This window comes from Berghia stephanieae, chromosome 6, assembly GCF_034508935.2.
Source record: "Berghia stephanieae isolate SIO BIC M18660-M18661 chromosome 6, UCSD_Bste_1.3, whole genome shotgun sequence".
NCBI lineage: Eukaryota > Metazoa > Mollusca > Gastropoda > Nudibranchia > Aeolidiidae > Berghia > Berghia stephanieae.
In genome coordinates, this window is record NC_088365.1 from 5,507,707 (window position 1) to 5,530,377 (window position 22,671).

A 22,671-nucleotide genomic window follows, 5' to 3' on the forward strand; every position below is an offset into this window, starting at 1 on the left:
AATTTGTTTTGTCATTTATTGAGTGACTTACAGAGAAGAAATACTTGTCTCAGTTGCCTTGTTTTTTGTTTTGTTTTTGAGGGTTTTACGGTGCTTGCAACACATTAAGGTCATATCAGCGCCAGTAAAAAGGGAACAAATGGGATAGTAAAAAGTTCTAGAATTACAATTAAAGCATCCAAGAATAAGGCAGACAAAGGGGAACTGGTTCAAAAGAGAACAGATGTAGATTCCAAGAGCACACTATCAGTGTACTTACTTAGTTTGAGATCACATAAAAGTCTCATCCAGACACAAGCACGGGTCCCCACTAAGAGGAATACACTCAAATGTTTACAAATCATATATAATACATAAATAAAACATAATGGAGTGCATAACAGAGAGATGATTTACAAGGAAAAAAATATCATCTCCCAAAACTTACTATACATTTGTCCGTTTCCCTCCCAGCCAAGGTATCCGGCCGGGGCCAGGACAAAACCAAGCAATCTCATTCCAAGACAAAGACAGAAAGCAAGTTGGAAAACAGACATAGGGGGATAGAAGACACAGTATGTACCTCCCTGCCCGCTATGGGAGGTCAGGATCCCCACCCAGCTCAGTTGCCTTATCGATGGTCGGCGGATCAAACCTCTGAAGTCTACATATGAACCTTGGGCACCATGTTTTATTTAAATCTGGGTTAATGTCATCAGAGGTTTGATCCTCCCAAAATCAAATCAAACATGGTGTGCAAAGCTCGTACGTAGACTTCAGAGTTTGGATCCACCGATCATGAAAATCGGGACTTCGGAGGTTTGATCCGTCGGCCATCGTTATATAATAATAGACAGTATGCGCTTGGCTAAAAAGTTCACAACATTGCCATCCAGAAGAATAAATGGCCAACACACAAAACTGTGTGTAACCATGTTCGTTAATAGTCTGGTTAAAACCGTTTAGTGAGAATTACTCATAAACGCGGATGGCAAAAAACAATAACAAAGACCCGAGTGACGTCAACTTCGAACTATCTATACCCTGAGTGCTTTGAAACCTCAAATTTATTATTTTCCCTGGTTATTCTTAGGTGTGAAATAGAGTGCTTGAGACTCTTCAACAAATTTTTCATCTCTCTGGGACTCTGCAAGTTTCGAAAGTTGCATCCTGAATATCCAGCAACCTTAACTCACTCAACCCTAACACCGACTATATCCGTTGTTTTCCTGGGTTGCTTTTAACCAATGCCTATTTATTACATTTTTCTGAGACAAATTATAGACGTAGCATCAAAGCTAATGTTTTTAGTTTTTACACGTTAATGGTAGTTGAAAAAAAAAAAAACTATATGCAAATGCTCATTTTTAATACATTATTTCCCATTTTGAAAAGTAGCAAAAAACTCTAGGATTGGGTGAGTTAAGTAAGACAACAAATAAAACATCTATCCGAGCGAAATGAAGCTAGTCTCATTTGGGAGCAATAGCAGAAAACCACATAGCAATTAGATTACGGAGAGAGAAAAATAGACCCCATCTTCCATTCCAGCTATATCAAAATAAGTTGATGGGGATGGGACGAAATATTAGGAAATTCTAAAGACATCAAACTTCATCATAACTTGAATCTTCTACGCTGCAGATACACAATCAAAATTTTTAAAAAATAAATTTAAAAATCAGAAATTGTTATCTTAATATGAAGATATGAACGCATTCTCTCCTCTCTCTCTCCCTCTCTCTCTCTCTCTCTCTCTCTCTCTCTCTCTCTCTCTCTCTCTCTCTCTCTCTCTCTCTCTCTCTCTCTCTCTCTCTCTCTCATATATATATATACAACACAACATATATTTTCAAATCCATTAACAAGCTAAAAAGTAACAATAAAAAACTTTTAAGAAAGTTTTATCCTTCAAAAATTACATTCTGAATCACAAATTGAATACAAGCTATCATAATATAATATTAGCATTGCAAAATGCCCATTGAAAACAAACAAACAAACAAATAAAAACATTATCAATAAATAATAAACACAAATGAAAAGAGCTTTAGGCTACCATGTAAAATGTATGTAAAACTAAACCACGGGTTTCCAAGGAAAGTAACATTTTTCATACAAACAAAACTGACTGTTATAACAAAATGTAGTGACGACGATGAGAATAATAATAGTTAAAGAAGTAGTAGTAGTTGTAAGGATATTAAAGAATATTAATATTACTAATAATCATAGTAATAATAATAATAATAATAATAAATCACATCCTAAAGACGATAATCAAAATCATGATGAAAACAGAGATAGTACCAAGCAATGAAGTACAACTTACTTAAAGATCTAAAAAAGTGTGTATGAAACAGTGGCAGACAAAAGAGAGAAAAAAAAGCTTTTAAAAAATCAGCCTGCCTCCAATACCAGTCAAGCTGGCAAGGCAATTCTTTTGCATCACTTGAGGCCATGTTGTGGCCGCAAAATTTCACTGATTTGCATTGCGGCCAAAAAAAATCTGCAATTTTTGGTGAATTTTTGAAAATGTTCGAGATTTTGCAAAGAAAAGAAAAAAAGACGAATTATTTTTCTTTTAATTTTAATTTGATAGCTCGTATAGAACGTGAAAGACAATTTATCAAGAGTGGCTTCTATTTTACTTTCTCATTTTCTTCCTTTTTACTGGCGCTGATATGACCTTACATTACATTAGCTGCAAGCGCTGTGAAACCCTTAAAAACAAACAAATACCTTTATCCTTCATAACTAATTATGGGTTTCTAGGAAAATTAATCGCAAATTAAAAAATTTTTTTTTTAGAAATTTCGCTGGTTTTAGTTTGCAGAAATTGGTGATTTTTAAAAATATTTTTTTTTTAAAAAAACTGCCATGTCAGGTCAAGACAGGCGGATTTTATTGGGTTGATTTTCTTTCTTTCTTCTATTTTTCTCTGCTTTGTCTGGTAATGTTTCATTTACACTTTTTCATATCTTTATCTCTTACACCAGTGCCTGCTTTGCCACTTTCATATTGTCAATTTAGTTGAATCACTCACTCACTCAATCCTCTCCTGGCCTGCTGGCACTTGAGGCGATGCAAGGGATCTCCACCTGGTCCTGTCAGCAGCTATTCTTGGGGCCATCTCGAGGGACAGACCTCTCTGTTTTAGGCCCCATCAACGGTACATCTCCAGGTTTCCTCAGGGCAGCTTGGGGTGTCCATCGCAGAGCCTTTCTTATCAGTGTTTCATCAGGTCTGTGACAGACATGCCCCAACCTTTTAATTTAGTTGAATATTTGTCAAGAAAATCTGTTCAAACAATTACAAATCGTCTCATTGAACACAACCTTTCTTGTATTGAAAATTACTGTAATTAAAGTATTTTCAATAACAGTTTCAATGGCGAATGATGTAAAGTTAGGCAAATAATTTTGTAGGTTATATGGTAGTAATTCTGAATCTGTGGCACATTCCAGAAGTGAGGCAAAGTGAGACGAAAAGCTAGCTAAGGAGTGACGGGTACCAAATGATTGAATTTTTGTCACTGCCAAATACAAAGATTTAGATCAAGACACCCTAATATTGAAAGAGTCTCAGGCCAGACTATTTTAAAGGAATGTACGAAATGACATTGTGTAGTGCATCAAGCATGATGAAACTGTGAAAATAAGAAGAAAATAATTATTCCCGCTATTCGGACTAGCATGACATCAGTATTGACTAGGGTATTGTTTGTATTCATCATTGTTGAGGTTTCGGTTTGCCGTCCCGATATCAATATCAACCGATATCGACAAATATCCAATAGTGGGTGCCAAATCACAATCCCTAAGATTAAATTTTTGTCTTGCTTTCCTTCCTCCGCAGAACAGGCAGCTGTAGTGATTCTAGCTATCTATAAACTATACACACCTTAGAAAGAAACAAGGGAATTGATAATTAGAGCTGACAAAGCCATGAGGATAATTTAAAAAGGATTAGACTATTTAACAAAAATTGGGATCTTTTTTTCTCTCTCCTATGTCAAAAGCTCACGAAAACAAGAAATTAAAAATAATAAATAAATAAAAATTTACAAAAATTTTCATTATTTTAATTAATATTCAAACTTTGATTTACCGACTTCTCTGACTTTTTCAATAAAACAAGAAAATTCGTCATAACAATTAACTATTCTTGCATCAGTCAGCATAAACGCAAAGATGCGAGTTAGACTAAATTCGACTCCTATCTGTAAAGGGATAAAAATAGTTTCCACCATATATCACCTTCGAAACAAGACAGACATAGTCATTTCACTTATAATCCAAGTTTAGGTTCCTTCTACAGTCTTCACAGGTTGACCAAATGCCCATCTTTAACTTTATAAATAAATATTTTTAATGGAAAGAAAATGGTCACCCAAAGGTGTGAAAAGGGAACAGGCCTTTAATAATTTTATGATCATAATTATGATCGTTCTTATTATAACAATTGTATCGCTATTATCCTTATTATTACGATTATTATTGTCATCAATATCATTATCGTTGTTTTAATCGTCATAAATAACATAACCATAATCAATTTTATCATCCTTTTTATCAAATACATTAGTAATGACATCATTATATATTATCATCATCATCATCATCAGATCAATACCATTATTATAAACGTTATCATCATTTTTATACTTAATTCAGATTTCACTTCTTTTCCTTCTATAATAATTAATTCACGACATTCAACTATTATACCAACTTACATTGTAAATACTATATTGTTTTAATTAAAAAATGTCCATTAGACAGGTCAAAGTTGAGACATAAATATATATAAAGATTTAGCGGCTAATAGAACATCTTTTTATTCTTCATTTGTTTCCGTCCAATAACCATCAACCACATGCCATGAAAATGAATTCAAAAAAAAAAAGAGAAAAAAAAAGAGAGATAAAATCAGGTTGGCGCAGCAAAACTTTGAGAACAATTCAATATCTAAAGGAAGGGAAAAAAAAAACACAACAAAAACAACAACCCATAAAACAAAAGAAACAACAAAAAAAAGAAAAAAAAAAAAAAAAACCGAAGAAAAATTTCTTTCCGAGATCTCATACTGCCAATTAAAATGAACATAAATATTGCATTAAAATCAAAACATAATAAAACAGTATCTACATCATAAAGACTATTGTATAAAATTATAAGCAACTCAAATGAGAAAGTCTTTTAGAAGGGTCTGTCTGCGTTTCTCAGCTACGTCCATTTGGTTCTGTAAGTCCTGAAAAATAGAGAAAACAATTAGATTTGAACATTGTTAAACAATGCTAAGAGATCATTAGAAACATAAAAACCGATTTTATTTAATCTTCTTCTTCTTCTTTCAATTTACCTCGCATTTTGGAGGGTTGCCATAATGAATGCCACATCTCCCTGCATCCCTTAATGGGGTGCAACCCCCCCCCCCCCTTAAGGGGTGCACCCCAGCACTTTGTGAGGCCGGTCACAAGCCCGGATAAATGGGGAGTGTTTGCTCAGGAAGGGCATCCTGGCAGTAAAATTCAAGCGATAACTAATGAATAAAAAGAAATTTTATTTAATATTAACATTAAAATAAAAAAAAAAGTTTAGTACATCCGACAATTTATAAAGTCATTTCAACTAAAGTAAAAAACAAAACAAAAAAAAAAACCAAAGTTAAATTGGAATGATCAAAAACATTAAGATTCAGAAACCATCTGTGCTTCTCCAGCATGCACCCTTCCCCCCACCCCACCCCCCCACCCCAAGAAAAAGTAAGTCAAAGGGATTGTGTCAAACTGGGCATTGCAAATCTTAGAGCATACTGAACGAAGGAAGTAAGTCTTAAGAACACACGACCAAATAGGAACAACAGCTCTTGGGGACATGTCATTCTGGGATAAAATTTGATCCCAAAAACAAAAATCAATCTTTCACAGTAGATCCTAAGAAATTCCTCTCCTTCTTTTTCTTATTAGTATCAGTATCAAGTAAGTTAAAATCTTTAGAACAACTACATACAAGCTATATTCTAAAATCAAGACAAAACAATTTCATTAGAATTGAACGCCTTTACATACAATTCAAATATACTGTGGCACAAAAAAGCAAAAAAAAACCTCCTCAAAAAAACAACAATTTAGCTTGGTTAATCGTGTCAAATTTCAAATGCCCAAAAATTATGGTTGGATAACAGAAAGGGAGAGAAAACGAGACCTGCCCATTTCGACAAAATCCCTAAATGCGAGTAAAAATTGGAATTCATAAAGAAAATGCACAAATTTCCAGCAAAATTTGTTTAACATGGCAGCAGGGCTGTCAAGTTCATTAATTCAAACTGAGGGACGTTTTGGGGCAGATGAGGGACAAATGAGAGACGGGGTAATAGGCGTGCACGCGGCCACACACACACACAAATACACACTACCAGTAGCGGACAGTACACAATAATACTACCAATTGTAAGTAGTTTAAAATATCTCGGCCATTGACCCTAGTATTGTAGGTATCATATAATAAAACCTCACCTCGGCCATTGACCCTAGTATTGTAGGTATCATATAATAAAACCTCACCTCGGTCATTGCCCCTAATATTGTAGGTATCATATAATAAAACCTCACCTCGGCCATTGACCCTAGTATTGTAGGTATCATATAATAAAACCTCACCTCGGCCATTGACCCTAGTATTGTAGGTATCATATAATAAAACCTCACCTCGGCCATTGACCCTAGTATTGTAGGTATCATATAATAAAACCTCACCTCGGCCATTGACCCTAGTATTGTAGGTATCATATAATAAAACCTCACCTCGGTCATTGCCCACCCTAAAATATAATATTATCTGACATCAACCACATACATTTTGAAGGGACTAATCAGACCAACAAAATAATGTGTAATGATTGACTATAGAGGACGATATCACAAGTCATGTTCTCGTAATACTAAAAACTACCAACAACAGGGTTGAAATGCGGGACATGAAGCGATGGACACTTATGCGGACACTTGGCAGCCCGGTGGTAGGTTTATGTTATTGTCAATGCAATGTCGGTTATAATCAAAATAAAAATTTCACACTTGTAGTTCACCTTGGGCCATAAATATGGTTTTTTATTCTCAAAATTCAATAATGTAATCTTAAAAATTGAATAGGTTATTGCAAATTTTACATGAAGTGCGTCATTTATTTATTTATTTATCTTTTAAATTTTTTTTGGAGCAAGTGATACTTACCCCGGTGTCAGTGATCTCTGCTCTTTCAACCTTCCAGGACAAATTTTCTACTTCGGCTTCCAGTTGGGACTGCTGGTATTCAAACTGAGATAAAAAGGAAAAAAAAAAAAAAAGTTACGCTGATTACGGCAAAAAACTTTAAAATGCCTGCTGACAAAAGCAACAGGGAAAGTACTTCTTTCCAATATGAATTTACAGCCAGCTTCCAACCCAAAATAAAAGCTTAAAAGATTAAGGTTTCTCCCCCCCCCCCCCCCCCCCCCCCCCCGCCCCAGCCAAAAGCAAAAAAAAAAAACCCCCAAAACCCCTATTATTCTTGAATAAGTCTGGCTCATTCTGGTCATTAAAATAATAAAAACATTACAGAGTTGTTATTCTCTACCATGAAGTCCAAAAGGAAATATGATATCAACTACATAATAGTAATAATAATAATAATAATAATAATAATAATAATAATAATAATAATAATAATAATAATAATAATAATAATAATAATAATAATAATAATGATAATAAAATGATGGATTAAAAAAAAAAAAATTTTTTTAAAATAATAACAGCCATTAAAACTTGTCCTCACCAAATCTTTTCTTGTTCCCTTCTCCATGTAGTAAGCATAAGGATATGTGTATTGCAAGGTATATCGACACTGCAGAGAAAGATGGGATAGCATTGTTATTTCTTACACAGTAGATGGAATTTCTTTTAAAAAAAAATAAAATTCCCTTTATTCATGCTATAGGGAAAATTTGTCTTTAGGGTATATTACAATTACAAGGGAAGACTGGAATAACCCAGGCATCAGCCGCAGTGCAGCACTGCAAATATATACGGTGTTTCAAAAAGAAAATGACAAAACTATCGTGGAATTTTTCAAAAAACAGAAAAACAACAGAAAACAGAAGCTTGGACACTTTTCTAGTACCAAGGGTGCCCTTTGAAAAAGCCAGAAAATTTTTCTCATAAAGAGCACACGGGAATTATGCGTGTAAACACAAATTGACACAAATCAGACTTGGACAAGTCCTCTATTCTAACGTGCTCGGAAAAAAAACAAATAATGTTTTAAAATTTTTGGTCGTTAAAAACTCGTCCTTCAAATATCAACTAATGAAAATGACCTCCATCTTGTCAAAAACTATCAAACCTGGGACTTTGGGGATGTCCTCAATGACATCTCATGTTTGAAAGTTTTTGACAAGATCATCTAAGTCAATCAATATTTGAAGGACAAGTTTTCTGCACAAAATTGTTAAAACATGGTTTTTCAGAGTAAGCATTATTGATTCAGTCTATCACAAAGCTTTAGAAATGAAAAAGTGAATAACGATTCAGCTGTATTCTTTTTGAAACATTTTGTACATTTGGGTTTCAAAAAGTCCCGAGGTTGAACTTTGAAGCTCTGTCTAAATGCATCTTGATACGAATTTTGCAATAAAATTAACTTTTGGCTCGATAAGCTCTCATCAAGCTTTGGCTTAATAAAAAAAGGCACACAGTGGAGTCCAGATAAGATAAAATCTCGTTTATATAAACATTTTGTCCAGTCCTGTTCTTTTTTCTCTTCCTTATTATATTATAAAAGCCAACTCATCAAAGTCTGGTTTAAATAAACACAAAATCAGTCTCTGTCTCGTTAAAATAAACTGTACCTCGCCGTAGTGGGGTTCTCCCCCCCCCCTCCCTCCCCATCCTGATAAAAAAAAACAAAACAAAACCAACATGTATGCCACCAAATAACAACACTCAATTTTTCATGAGCAGGGGAAGCAACTCAACACCCAACACTCATTTTGAATTGAAAGGTTGTCTCCCTTGAATCGTGCAGCATTTCTTTCTCTTTCAACAATAAGCTACCGGGGAGTTTTTGGGCTGTCACATTTTCTTTTTCCCTCTGGAGGACCCCATTTACGTGGCCGATGCTGTTCCATGTCTTTCTTCGGACATCATCACTCATTGCCATCACTCCTGCTCTTTCTAAAACAATTTCATTGCCATCACTCCCGCTCTTTCTAAAACAATTTCATTGCCATCACTCCTGCTCTTTCTAAAACAATTTCATTGCCATCACTCCCGCTCTTTCTAAAACAATTTCATTGCCATCACTCCCGCTCTTTCTAAAACAATTTCATTGCCATCACTCCCGCTCTTTCTAAAACAATTTCATTGCCATCACTCCCGCTCTTTCTAAAACAATTTCATTGCCATCACTCCCGCTCTTTCTAAAACAATTTCATTGCCATCACTCCCGCTCTTTCTAAAACAATTTCATTGCCATCACTCCCGCTCTTTCTAAAACAATTTCATTGCCATCACTCCCTCTCTTTCTAAAACAATTTCATTGCCATCACTCCCGCTCTTTCTAAAACAATTTCATTGCTTATTTAGTCCTGCCATTTGATGTTCTATATTCGTCTCAGACATCTGGACTGGAACACATCAAACCTTCCATTGTCTCTTTTTGTTATATTCCACTGAACAGTTACTGAACTGTGCTTCAAAGCAGGCACGAATAAGATTTTAAATCATTTTATCTTTGTCACATAGTCTGCTTACTGAAATTAAACAGGGACTTTATTTTATAAAGGGGGTCCCGATAGCTCAGTTGGTAGAGCACTTGCTTCACAAGCAAAAGGGCCAAGATTGAGATTTTTCACTGACCCGACCCCCTGTCCACCCAGCAGTGAATGGGTAGCTGGGTCTATTAGATTTGGTGGAAAGTACTTTTTGATAGACTAGTGTCCTATTCAATGGATAGCAAGCAATTGCTACTGTCTGTTTCATGCTATAAACTCTGGCTCCATGGCTCTGAAGGACTACTTTTTTTATTGTTTTTTTTTTATTTCTAAAAGTGACAAGAAGTGAACCAAATGAATTTTGAAAAATTAAGGAATAACAATTTTGCCGAGAGAGAGAGAGAGAGAGAGAGAGAGAGAGAGAGAGAGAGAGAGAGAGAGAGAGAGAGAGAGAGAGAGAGAGAGAGAGAAATGAGATAATATTATATATATATATATATATATATATATATATATATATATATAATATATATATATATATATATATATATATATAGGTCACCTTTTTGAGGAAGGAGGCAGCATTGATGAGGTACTGCCAATCAATCCATGTGCCTTGGTTGTTCATCACCTTCTCCTGGGTGCGGGCCAAGATCTTGGCCGTTGTCGTCTCTTCTAATTGAAGACTCTTCGCATGATTCTCCCACTTGAAACGGGACGATAAAAAAATTATATATTTAAAATAATGCATCCCATCTACTGCTCCACCAAACAATTAAAAAGACAATAAAATAAATTTAAACAAAATAAATTAAATTTAAAAAAAAAAAAAAAATTTAAAAAAATTAAACAAATGAGAAAAAAATACAGGGATGTCAATTCAGGGAGGATAAAAATTTACTGAACATGTACAGAAATAGATTGATGGACTCCCTTTCTGAACTCCCTGAACTCCAGTAAAAAGACATTATGTACTTAGTCTTTTCTGTTTTCTGCTGGTGATTGGAAAATATACTGAGGGTTTATAACATATTGAATTCCGTAAATATACGAGATATTGGCAGCCTTGAATAAATATAGTTAAGTCTACAATGATAGACTTTGTGAGTTTGTAATTTCCTCAATGAGCAATTATATGCGTTTTTAAAAAGAATAAATACAGATATATGGACAAACATCTATTTTATAAATAAATTACCAGCTCAGCTCGCTCATTATAAAATGAATTGTCTGACTTATTGGCCAATTATAAGAATATTCTTTAAATTTAATGAATGAAAATATTGAAATATAACTTTGCAACCCAATGACTTTTGGCACAGCTTCATAAATTTTAGCTCTGTATACGATATTGGTTTGGTTTTTTTGAAAGTCTTTTATTAACCCCCTCCTTACCACCCAAAGGAAAATCGTCACATTTGTTATGATGCAGCCAACATTTTTGTCATTCTAATTTCTTTTGTAAATGATAATATTGGAACAGAAATGTTTGTTATAGTTAAAATATATCAACACTGTGTTGAAGAGCTCGTTTAGCAAAAAGAATATGTATAGCAAGAACTAACCGATTTTGTGAAATGAATCTATTTTTGTATGGGTTGGGTGTGAAGTTTTGGGGAAAATCCGGAAAATGGCCGGTAAAGAGATGGTTAAGGCAGAACTTTTACAATAACAAAACCTAATGATGATAAGACACCTTGCTTACCCTTTCATAATAAAACAGGTATTTTTTCAAAGCCTCCCTGGCTTGTACATGTACAGATTCATTGGCAATGTTGGGGTTCTCTCTGTAACGACTGCATTCATAGTACTCGCTTCCGTGAGAACGCCAATCTAAATAAACAAACAAACAAAAAGAGGTGAAACATTGCTTTTTAATCAAAGGAAAATTTGCTAAAAGGTGTATTTTTAAAAATTATAATGAGAAGATGAATCTTAGTTTTACACACGACAATACTGGTAAAATAATTAATTATTAACATTGACACCAATTGACACAATTAACTGGTAAAATAATTAATTATTAACATTGACACCAATTGACACAATAAATGGAAAAAGATTATTTTTAAAAAAGGGCAAATATATATGGATAATGAATTTGCCATCAGACAAAATGAAACTAATGGAATTTACTTATTTACAGGATAATAAGGGAGGAAATGAAACTAAGCAGCGAAAATTTGAGACCCATGGTACAACACAAATCAGGCATTTGTGGTATCAAACTTTTAACATTCTTCCATTTAATGTTGACAGTCTTTAATTTTTCAAAATTGATATATGATTGTTGCAACCTACAAATTTAAAAAAAAATGTTTTTATTTATTTTCATTAATTTATTATTAAAAGTAAAAGCGTTCATTTTGCAAAGGATATTGGCAGAAGTCTATAATAATAATAATCATAATAATAAACTTGATTTTGGTTTCAAGTTTCTCGGCAATAGTAAAACCTTTCAATAAGGATAATCATTTTTCTTCAACTTTTTGAATACGCATATCAACAGTAATATTAAGTCTGACTGAATCAGGCTATTCCTTTGAAGACAAAGTCATATTTAATTATAAATCAAATAACGAGAGGACCCAACTCACCTCCTAAACACATCCAGCAAAAATCATATCTACACTCCGGACATTGCTGTGGAATAAAATATATTCAAAAAATAATAAATAAATAATTAAATAAACGATTGATTTTCTGTATCTTTAAGGATTTTACAGCACTTCTGACATTTTTAGGTTATTTCTGCGTAAGGAAAATGGAACATGATAAAATAGTCCACAGAATTACCAGAGAAGTGAACAAATGTGTATGAAAGGTGCCGGACAAAGCAAGAATGAAAAATACAAGAAAAAAAAAAACATCCCAAAAATCAATCTACCCCGACTGAAGATCGAACCTCAGACCTTCTGATTACCGCTTATCAGAAAGTCTGAAGTCTGATTCCCAGTCGAGGTAGACTTGAATTTTTGGAATGTTTTTTTTTCTTGTATATTTTTCTTTCTTGCTTTGTCCGCACCTTTCATACACACTTGTTCAGATCTTTATCTTACACCGGTGCCTGCTCCTTAGTGTATTAGAAAAAAAAAGTAAAACAAAGCAGATGATTCAGGGAAGATAAAAATTTCTATAATGCCTACATCCAGTGCATTAACGCCACCCTTTATAAAGGCAATTATTAGCATTACATAATCAGACATTTACAATGCCCATGGCCATGTAGTAAAAAAACCCAAGTCTCTTGTAACAATTAATGACCAGGTGACGGTTTGTAAACAATCAGAAAACAGAAAAAATACTATTTCAAGTCTTGTGCACGTTAAATTATCTTTATTATTGTTGTGTGCCAACTGTTGAGAAGGATAAATTGAACATGAGAAATATGCATTACTATTATTATTATTATTATTATTATTATTATTATTATTATTATTATTATAAGTAGTAGTAGTGGTACTATTACTATTATTATCATTATCAATATTATTATTATTATTATTATTATTATTATTATTATTATTATTATTATTATTATTGTCAATATTATTATTATTATTATTATCATCATCATACATTTTTGTCATTTCTTGGGCTATATGCACCATATTCACATTTTAAACAGCCAGCCACCAATACTTGATCGATGATGCGAAAAAACATACATAATGAATATCCACAAACTCACCATATGGTTGCATCCCCCATTTTTCTCTATACATACATGGCACTTTGGGCACTGAGAGAAAGAAAACAAGAGAGGTAACCAATACAAAAAAAAAACAACAAAACAATGTGTTTCTTTAAAAACAATATTATATGACAAGAATTAAAATCATAACAAAACTCTCAATCAAATGCTTATATGTTACTCACGGCCTCGAAACAGTACTATGTCGGGTTGATTCATATGATAAAATTGGATGGGAGGTGAGTTTAGATCGACGTGTATATATATATACAGGTCTGACATCCAAATAACAAAAAACAAATTAAAAAAAAAATGAAATAAAAAAAAAAACAAATTAAAAAAAACAAAAAAAATCATTGAAGGATAAGGAGGATTTGAAATCTTGGCAGGATCTGCTCAGCCCCTTGAAAAAAAAATTGTCCAAAAATAGAAAAACAGGATGACCGTGAAAAAAATGAGAGCTGGCACATCTGGACTTTATGACTCTGAAGAACAACAAAGGCTACTAACATCTTTTGTGTGAGCACTGATGTAGTTGGCAGTCTCCGAATCATCCTCACATTTGGTCAGCCATCTTTTGATGACTTCGCAGTCGGTGGGGGTGTGGTAGGCAATGCCACATTTAAAACTGAAAAACAGGACAAGATAACATTTTGAAAAAAAAGTGTTTTTTTAATGTACAGGGTCCATAAAATAAATAGGGGTCATATTCATCATATATCTTCGTGGAAAAATCGAAATGCCATCAGCAAGGCTCGAATTCTGATTCAAGTGTGAAATGTGTTTTTCATTCGATCATCTTGTCACCTACAGAAATTAAATTAAATTTACTGTTTACATCAATTTGAACTTACCAAAATACAGAGCTACAAGCTGAACATAACATTTTGAAAAAAAAAAAAAATTAATGTGTTGGGCCCCTAAAATAAATAGGGGTCATATTCTTAGTTCGTGGAAAAATCGAAATGCCACCAGCAAGGCTCGAACTCCTATACAAGTATGCAATGTGTTTTTTCATTCTGTCATTTTGTTGCCCACAGGAATTGAATAAAATTTACTTATTAACATACTCAACCCTGAAACCGACTATATCCGTTTTTTTTACCCCATGCCTATTTACTTTTTTCTGAGACAATTTATAGGCATCATATCAAAGCTATCTATGTACCTACATGCTCATTTTTAATACATTTTTTTCCCCAATTTTGAAAAGTAGCAAAAATCTCTAGGATTGAGTGAGTTAAGTTAACATCAATTTGAACTTACCAAAATACAGAGCTGCAAGCTGAACATTCAACTTTCTTGGCCTTGTTCTCTTTAGCTTTGAAGATTATAGAGCAGTCAACTCCAGGGCAGAAACGAAGCTTGGGGTTGGACTGAAAGAAGACCATGTATGAAATAAAGATAAATTGCTTTTTCTTTTTTTTTAATCATTGAACAATATACAGAGCTGCCAATCTTCAATGCTTGTAAAACAGGATAAGACTTTTTGGAAAAAAACAAAAAACAACAGGATTTGGATTTTCGAAAAAAAAATACAGGAGTTTTTCCCCCTGACAAAAGCTAAACAGCACAAAATATGGTTCATTAATATCTATCAATTTATTATAGTGCCTGTCTGAATATCACTGAATTATCAAGAAAAACATTAAAAGCCAAATTCTCTCCAAAATTAATGAAAGTTAGCAAACAACACCCCCCCCCCCCCCCAAAAAAAAAAGACTTCCAAGGATTCCCCTGTACAATGCATTTCACAATACTTCATTTACCAACTCAGCAAGCTACATCGAAGGTATCCGCATGGTACTTGCACTTGGCTCTTACCGTACCCTTGCTACTTATGACTCTCATTTACACCAAAAAGGGCCTGATCCACGAAGATGCCTAAGACACTGCCACTAACAAATCACACTCGACATTACCTGACTCTGTCACAAGACAACACAATGAACTCCAGAACCATTCAGTAAATAAAATAACTAAAAGTGTGACTTGACAAGTTTTAAAACAATCTGATTCAAATTAAGTGAATTGTTTCCCTTTTCTTTAAAAACATAGATTATGAATAGAAAATTATAGTATCTTTAAAAAGCTTCACAATCTAAATCAAAACGATATATTTCTACATATAATTGATGCGTGAACAATAAGCATTTTATGCTTTTGAACTCCATTTGGGGTCCAGACAGTTCATACGTCCTACAAGCAAAATGCTTGTTTCTATCATTGGTTGATTTTGAATGTTGTCTCTCTCTTTTTTTTTCTAATTTTGTCATTTTTCTTTCCTGACCACTTTGTCCATCTAGCAGTGATTGGCTAGATGCATCAGTCCGTTTTGGTAGAAATTAATTTGTGAAAGATTATCATTGTATCCAAAGGGTAGAAAGCAATTGTTATTGTCCATAAAATAATGCTATTAAAAATGGGATAAAGTCAAGATTCCATGATTCCATAGCATCTTCCTTTCCTATTGCGAATGTAACCACTCATGTATTTTCTTAGAAAAACGGGTGGAGTGGTAAATGGTATCGATTGTAGAGAGTACCTCTCGTGGTCAGAGAGATGCTATAACAGTTGGGTCATGGGGTCCCTATCACTCCCTATTACTGTAACAGTTGGGTCATGGGGTCCCTATCACTCCCTATTACTGTAACAGTTGGGTCATGGGGTCCCTATCACTCCCTATTACAGTAACAGTTGGGTCATGGGGTCCCTATCACTCCCTATTTAATATAACAGTTGGGTCATGGGGTCCCTATCACTCCCTATTACTGTAACAGTTGGGTCATGGGGTCCCTATCACTCCCTATTACTATAACAGTTGGGTCATGGGGTCCCTATCACTCCCTATTACTGTAACAGTTGGGCCATGGGGTCCCTATTACTCCCTATTACTATAACAGTTGGGTCATGGGGTCCCTATCACTCCCTATTACTATAACAGTTGGGTCATGGGGTCCCTATCACTCCCTATTACAGTAACAGTTGGGTCATGGGGTCCCTATCACTCCCTATTTAATATAACAGTTGGGTCATGGGGTCCCTATCACTCCCTATTACTGTAACAGTTGGGTCATGGGGTCCCTATCACTCCCTATTACTATAACAGTTGGGTCATGGGGTCCCTATCACTCCCTATTACTGTAACAGTTGGGTCATGGGGTCCCTATCACTCCCTATTGCTGTAACAGTTGGGTCATGGGGTCCCTATCACTCACTATTACTGTAACAGTTGGGTCATGGGAACCCTATCACTCCCTATTACTGTAACAGTTTTTATTATCTATTATTATTATCTTCTGGCACTTTTCTACTCTCTTCATTTTTTATAAAGTATTTTCTTACTTTAATGAGATCGTTGAAAGAAAACTTTGAGTATTTGTCCCGAAGTTTGGGCTGAGTGAGGATCTTACAGACAAAATCTTCTGTAACCAGCACAGGACACTCTCTGGCCATGCACTCAATACCTGGTGATGAAAAAATCCATTAAAAATAGAAGTTAAGACCGCAAAAGAGAGAAAGGTCAGGTGTATATCTACATGTATATATATGGACGTATCTAAGTGTGTGTATAAGAGTATGTTAAGGAGAGAGAGAGAGAGAGAGAGAGAGAGAGAGAGGGAGAGAGAGAGAGAGAGAGAGAGAGAGGGGGGGGGGGGGGGTGGGGGGAGAGAGTGGAGAGAGACTGAATTCAAACTGATTCAAATGATTTATAAAGTAATTATACAAGTGCGTAAATAGTAAATGAGCATCTTAAACATGGCACAACATCGTTTTAAAATTCTACTCGAAAAAATGTAAACAAATTAGTTATAACTATTTTTGTTAAGAAAATGTCAACATTTTAAAAATGAAATATGAATGGGAAAAAAAATTAACATTGTACCAAACAATTTGACATTGCTATAAATTTGGAGTTGGGGACCAGAGGCTTGTTCAATCAACTTTTGATAATTATTCTTCTGACATGGCCGGAGATCTAGCTTACCTCAGAATTCCAGAGATCTACGTTATTTATGGCAGTAAATATTCTGGTAATGTCACTTACTCTAAGCTTGTAAAAATAAATCTGAAAATAACCCATCTCCCTGATTTCATAGAATGTGATCAATGAGCTTCAATTATTTCCCAAGAGGGACATACTGAACCAAATTTCCATTTTGGCCATAAAAGTTAGTTACCTTTTTTTTTATATAGATATGCCTACTAAATCTATCACTGCCTAAAGGCCCGTAGTAAATTCAAACCAGAGATGAGTCGGATTTCGTGTGAAAAGTGCTTTATCCAAGGACCAATATTGTGTGAACAATTCGTCCATCCACAATATTGTTCGACTTTGTTACAAGATGAAGCGAGCCACCAATACTACATAAATATGAGATGGTGTTAATAGTATGATCCATCCTTTGGCATAAGAATAAACCAATTATATACAATTTCCTATGATTTGAACAAAAAAAAAAAATATTGACACAAAGAAAACAAAGAAGCATTAAGAACAATTTGCAAGGACTATGGAGATGTCAAAGTGCTTTGCAATTGTAAAACATACTATCCAAAACGAAGCAAGCAATAGCTAATGTCCGTTTAATGCTAACCACAAGGGTAAAAAAGTCAAGACTCCATAGGCCTTATGGTAATGAAAGACGACTATATAATTCAACAAAATAAAATAAAAAAAAATACAATTTTTCAAATGCCTTACTGGTGGTAATGCCGTCTTGAATTTGACATCGAAAGTGATTATCCCAACAATCCCTGCAGAACATGTGACCACAGGCTACAGCGTGGAAGCAGTCCCTTGGGAGGTCGTTCCAACAAACACTACATGACGGCCTAGGGCCAACCAACTGATCCTGGGTGAAAAGAAAAAAGTGAAGTTTATCTTAAAAACTCGTTAATCAGCGCTGATGGTGACAAAATGGTAAAAAGGAACGAAATTTTGAACCATTGCCTTCAAGGCCCGGTTTTACTGTAATAAATAAATATAGGCTGTCTTTTGCATATTTAAGGATCCTAACTCTTGGATCAACGGTATACAATTGTGATCAAAAGACATAAGATTCCACGAGGGCAGGTAGTTATATAGTATAACTAAATATAGTATAACTTACATGCTTTCTGGTACTGGCTAGGTGACATTGTATAAGAAATTCCTTCGGATTCTTATGATAACTGTGGAACAAATAACAAAAATTCATCATTTCCAAAAATCAAGAGACTAAAAAGTGATTGAACATTTTTTTTAGCTGTCATATGAAATGTTTCAAATCAAAGGCTTTAAGTATTAATTGACACTGCTCTCATGGTGTTCTTCAGAATGAATTTCTTTTTTTTTTTTCAGTAAAACATATATAATTAAATTACCATTTTATTTCTGGTATTTGAAGAGATGGCAGTTTCTTTCTCCTATATTAAAATTGTCATTACAATTGGTATTTCTAAATACAAACATTTAGTTGTTTGTACAGCTATGTGGTCTTGTGGTATGACACTCGCGTTCGGATCGAAGGTCATGGATTCGAGCCTCGCTCTGCGCATAGTTGAGTCCTTGGAAAAAGGCTCTTTACTCACATTCTCTCAACGTAGTCAGGTGTAAAATGAGTAACTGGCCATTAACAGCGTTGTCTCTGGAAGAAAAAAAAAAGAAGTAATATCGCCTTTAAGGCGTCATGTTTCGTCCCACATGATCGGTATTGCTGTTGGTCAGGGACCCTTTTTAAAGCGCTTTGATCACGTTTCGTGGATATTGCGCTATATAAAAGCTCAACTGTTTTTTTTTTCTTCTTTGTTTTGTTTTAGTCAAACCAGAAAAAAACCCAAAAACCAAGAGAAAATAAAAATCTTTGAAGTTCCCTTCTCATTATCAAGATGACCTAAACTCACTTTTCACATATTTCCTCTTTCTGCCACTTGTGTATGTGAAGTAACATTTTAGCCATTGAAGGATCAACCTGGAACAACGAAATTAGAAGATAAATTAAACATGAACATCGGTATACCAAAGCAAAAAAATATTAGTAGTCAAATTGGCTGTCCATCATAAAGCAGTGAGTAGAAAGGCAGTAGATTTATGGTGAAAAGAACTTCATGTTATAAAAGACGAGCATCATATTCAAAAGAGTGGCATGCAGCTGTTACTATCTATTTTCAACACATCAAATGGGATAATCTTCTTAATCATGAGCTATTACTTTGCTTCAGAATCATAGTCAAGAGAGCAAGAGTGCACTAGTTTCTGTATCATTAATAAATATAGTATAGATCCTGCTAATCTTGGGATGGTAGGCTTATCTACATCAAATATTTTCAATAAGTTACAAGACCTAATCAACCATTGCTTTTACAGTACCGAGGTGTTGACATTACCGTTAAGCAAACTGCAATGTAATTCATGTCTATATATTTTGCTTTATTAGGAGTCTGACTTAGAATATTCCTTCTATGCGCTCCGATGTGAACTGTGCTCCTATAAAAATGTATTAAAATTTGGCCCTAATTTATACACAAACTCTTTGATTCTAATTCTATAATTTTTCTTCACTTACCGACAATCTTTGGCACAATGATTCAATTTCTTCATTTAATAAACTTTCAGCACCAGTCAATTGCAACGACTCATATTCAAAATATTCAGGATCGTCTGTTTTGCTCGGGCAATCAAGTCCAAGGTCACCGGTCGTGTCATTATAATAGTCATTATCATCGTCCATGTCCTCTGATGAATTTCCATCGCTTCCATTGGAAGCTTCTGACACTTGGCTGAGCTGCCTGTCCATCTCTGCTGACATTTCTATCCCACAGTTAATATGTCAACAGAGTACTGAAACAAAAACAAAAAATAGCAAATAAATAAATAAAATGGCAAGGAACTGGTATTAATATTAGTATCTGTTTTTTGTTTTTTTTTTATGATTATGAGCCTATTCGGACGTTGATCTCTATCTATATCTTCTTTCCTAAAATGAATTACAAACTTGATTAAGAATTCCAACTAAAGAATGGAACGGTCTGGTTCATTTTTTGTCGGATAATTTCCAGAGATCACTATTACTACTACTACGATAGGGATACATATTTATTGGGAGAAGTTACATTAGAAGCTTCATTTATTTATTGAGATCATTTACCTACCATCTTAAATGTCAATGTCCCCAGAGATTCCATTTAAATCCGATTTCAATGACGTCTCAATACTCACTCAGTACCTTGCCTACACAGAATTTCAAAGTCGGTTAACCCTCGCGATGACAGTGTAAGTCAGTAAAGTGTGGGAAACGATAGGGGCACTGTTTAGCTTTTGGCTTTTAATTAATTTTAACCCCTCTCACCAACAAAAAATAGATATGAACTGAGATGCAAATCATTGTCATTGACTCAGGACTCATACACATAATGTCAACAAATATATCACTTTGTTGGACAATGAAATTTTCTTCACCGACAACTTTAAATTTTTATTTTTTTTTTAGAAATAAAATTGAAGTCTTTCATCTACCTCATACTAAAAAATAATTCTATACTGACGAAAATCTACCTAACACTTATCATATATGTAGATTCAAGATAACTCAATTCCTATGGGAATAATTGAGTTATCATCAGTCAGCTGTTCTTTTCTATTTCCTACAATCAACGTAACTTTACATCAATGATCAATGTCAATACAGCAATGGAAAGATGAAAGGCTGTGTGAGAAGTTTTATATCATTTTTACTCATAAAGTCAACATTTTCAAAATGCTTACCTCCCCAAATATTGTCAGCTCAGCGTGATAGACAATCGAGTTTAAGGTGTACCCTAGTTAAAGGACTATAACAAAAATTATTACAACAATAAGGCAGAAATAGCATAAGATTAGTAAATAGGCGAATTTAGCAAAGCAACAAAGACTTTCGCCATTTCCGGAAGTGACGAATTTAAGGGATTCCCTTCTAAAAATAACTGCTTTTGTTTACTTGCCTCAGAGAACGCACGTTCACTTCTTTCCTTGAGATCGAGATCTACTTTGCATTAGGAAACCCCCTTTTACATCGGCGTATTTGCAGATCGGAAAACCAAAATTATGATGGGCTCATTGCGAGGCGACCAAAAGATACTACTTTTAGAAGGCCCTGGCTCATTGCAAATAATTGCACGTCGGCTCATTGCTGTTAGCCCTATGGGAATACTCTCCGACCAAACCAAACTGTCGTACAGCGACAAAACCCCGATTTTACAGAAGAGTCGAAAAACTGTTCCAATTTTACTTCAACTTTTTCCACTCGAAGTGCTTATTCACTATAAACAGTAGAGGTCTATGCGCTTGGCTAAGAAGCTCACAACATTGCCATCCTGAAGTATAACGGACCAACACACAAAACTATGAGAAACCATGAACTTTTATAGTCTGGATAATACCGTTAAGTCTCACTCATAACTCATAACCATGGATGGCAAAAAAACAATAACAAAGACCCGAGTGACGTCAACTTCATTCCATCTATAACAAGAAATGAAGTGAGTAGGAAAGTGCCAGAAGACAGCAGAGAATAAAAACTTCGCGGCGGCGATGGGGGCTCGAACCCGCGACCTTACTGGTATAACTCCGCCTGGCCGGGGAGATCGTGACTCTACCTTGTGAGCTCCCCGGCCAGGCGGAGTTGTCGTACCAGTAAGGTCGCGGGTTCGAGCCTCCATCGCCCCAGTAAAGTTTTTATTCTCTATTGTCTTCTGTCACTTTCCTACTCATTTCATTTTTTGTTATTATTAATACGTTTATACAGCGGTCGAGGATCGGGGGTTTAAGTACCTGCTCCACTCACTTTTCTGAATTAAAAATTCTCCTCAAATAGTGCCTGCTCCACTAACTTTTCTAAATTAAAAATTCACCTCAAACACCGGAGCATACTCAATGTCTCAATCGTTTCTATGTTACACGTTTGTGTTGAAATATTGGCTTTTAAGCTTTAAATGCTGGCAACTTGCTTCGCGGAGTCACTATAGTTACGTCATGGTTGAAACCGTTTTCTCAAGTTTCCGCGAGAAGACCAGTGTTGCCAGGCTGGCGGATTTTCCGCCAAATTTGCGGATTTTCCGCATCGCGTGGGGGCGGAGAAATGGCCTGGCGGACGGCGGATTTTTGATGATTTGTCAACCCTTTAAAAAAGTAAATGTATGGCAATCAAGTCTAATTATTTCTTCTTCCTCCCCACCCCTCCCCCCCCCAGTGACTTTAAGGATTATCTATTGTGAGTGTACTG

General features: G+C 34.8%; 1 protein-coding gene across 2 annotated transcripts; it reads right to left on the reverse strand.

The window, feature by feature from the left end:
- Positions 1-2,555: 2,555 nt before the first annotated feature.
- On the reverse strand, positions 2,556-22,354 carry LOC144974384 (putative E3 ubiquitin-protein ligase ariadne-2). Of its 2 annotated transcripts, none has more exons than XM_078917222.1 (15): positions 22,234-22,354; positions 19,978-20,252; positions 19,316-19,383; positions 18,544-18,604; positions 18,135-18,285; positions 16,775-16,896; positions 14,696-14,805; positions 13,940-14,057; positions 13,427-13,477; positions 12,333-12,378; positions 11,441-11,568; positions 10,298-10,441; positions 7,800-7,868; positions 7,217-7,300; positions 2,556-5,232 (listed from the first exon to the last, which is right to left on the reverse strand). In XM_078917222.1, exons 2-15 carry the CDS (start codon positions 20,218-20,220, stop codon positions 5,164-5,166), a joined length of 1,464 nt encoding a protein of 487 aa, XP_078773348.1. In that variant the 5' UTR covers positions 20,221-20,252; positions 22,234-22,354; the 3' UTR covers positions 2,556-5,163. The 2 variants fall into 2 exon arrangements, with proteins under 2 accessions (XP_078773348.1, XP_078773346.1); XM_078917220.1 differs by lacking the exon at positions 22,234-22,354 and adding an exon at positions 21,177-21,344.
- Between the last annotated feature and the right edge of the window lie 317 nt (positions 22,355-22,671).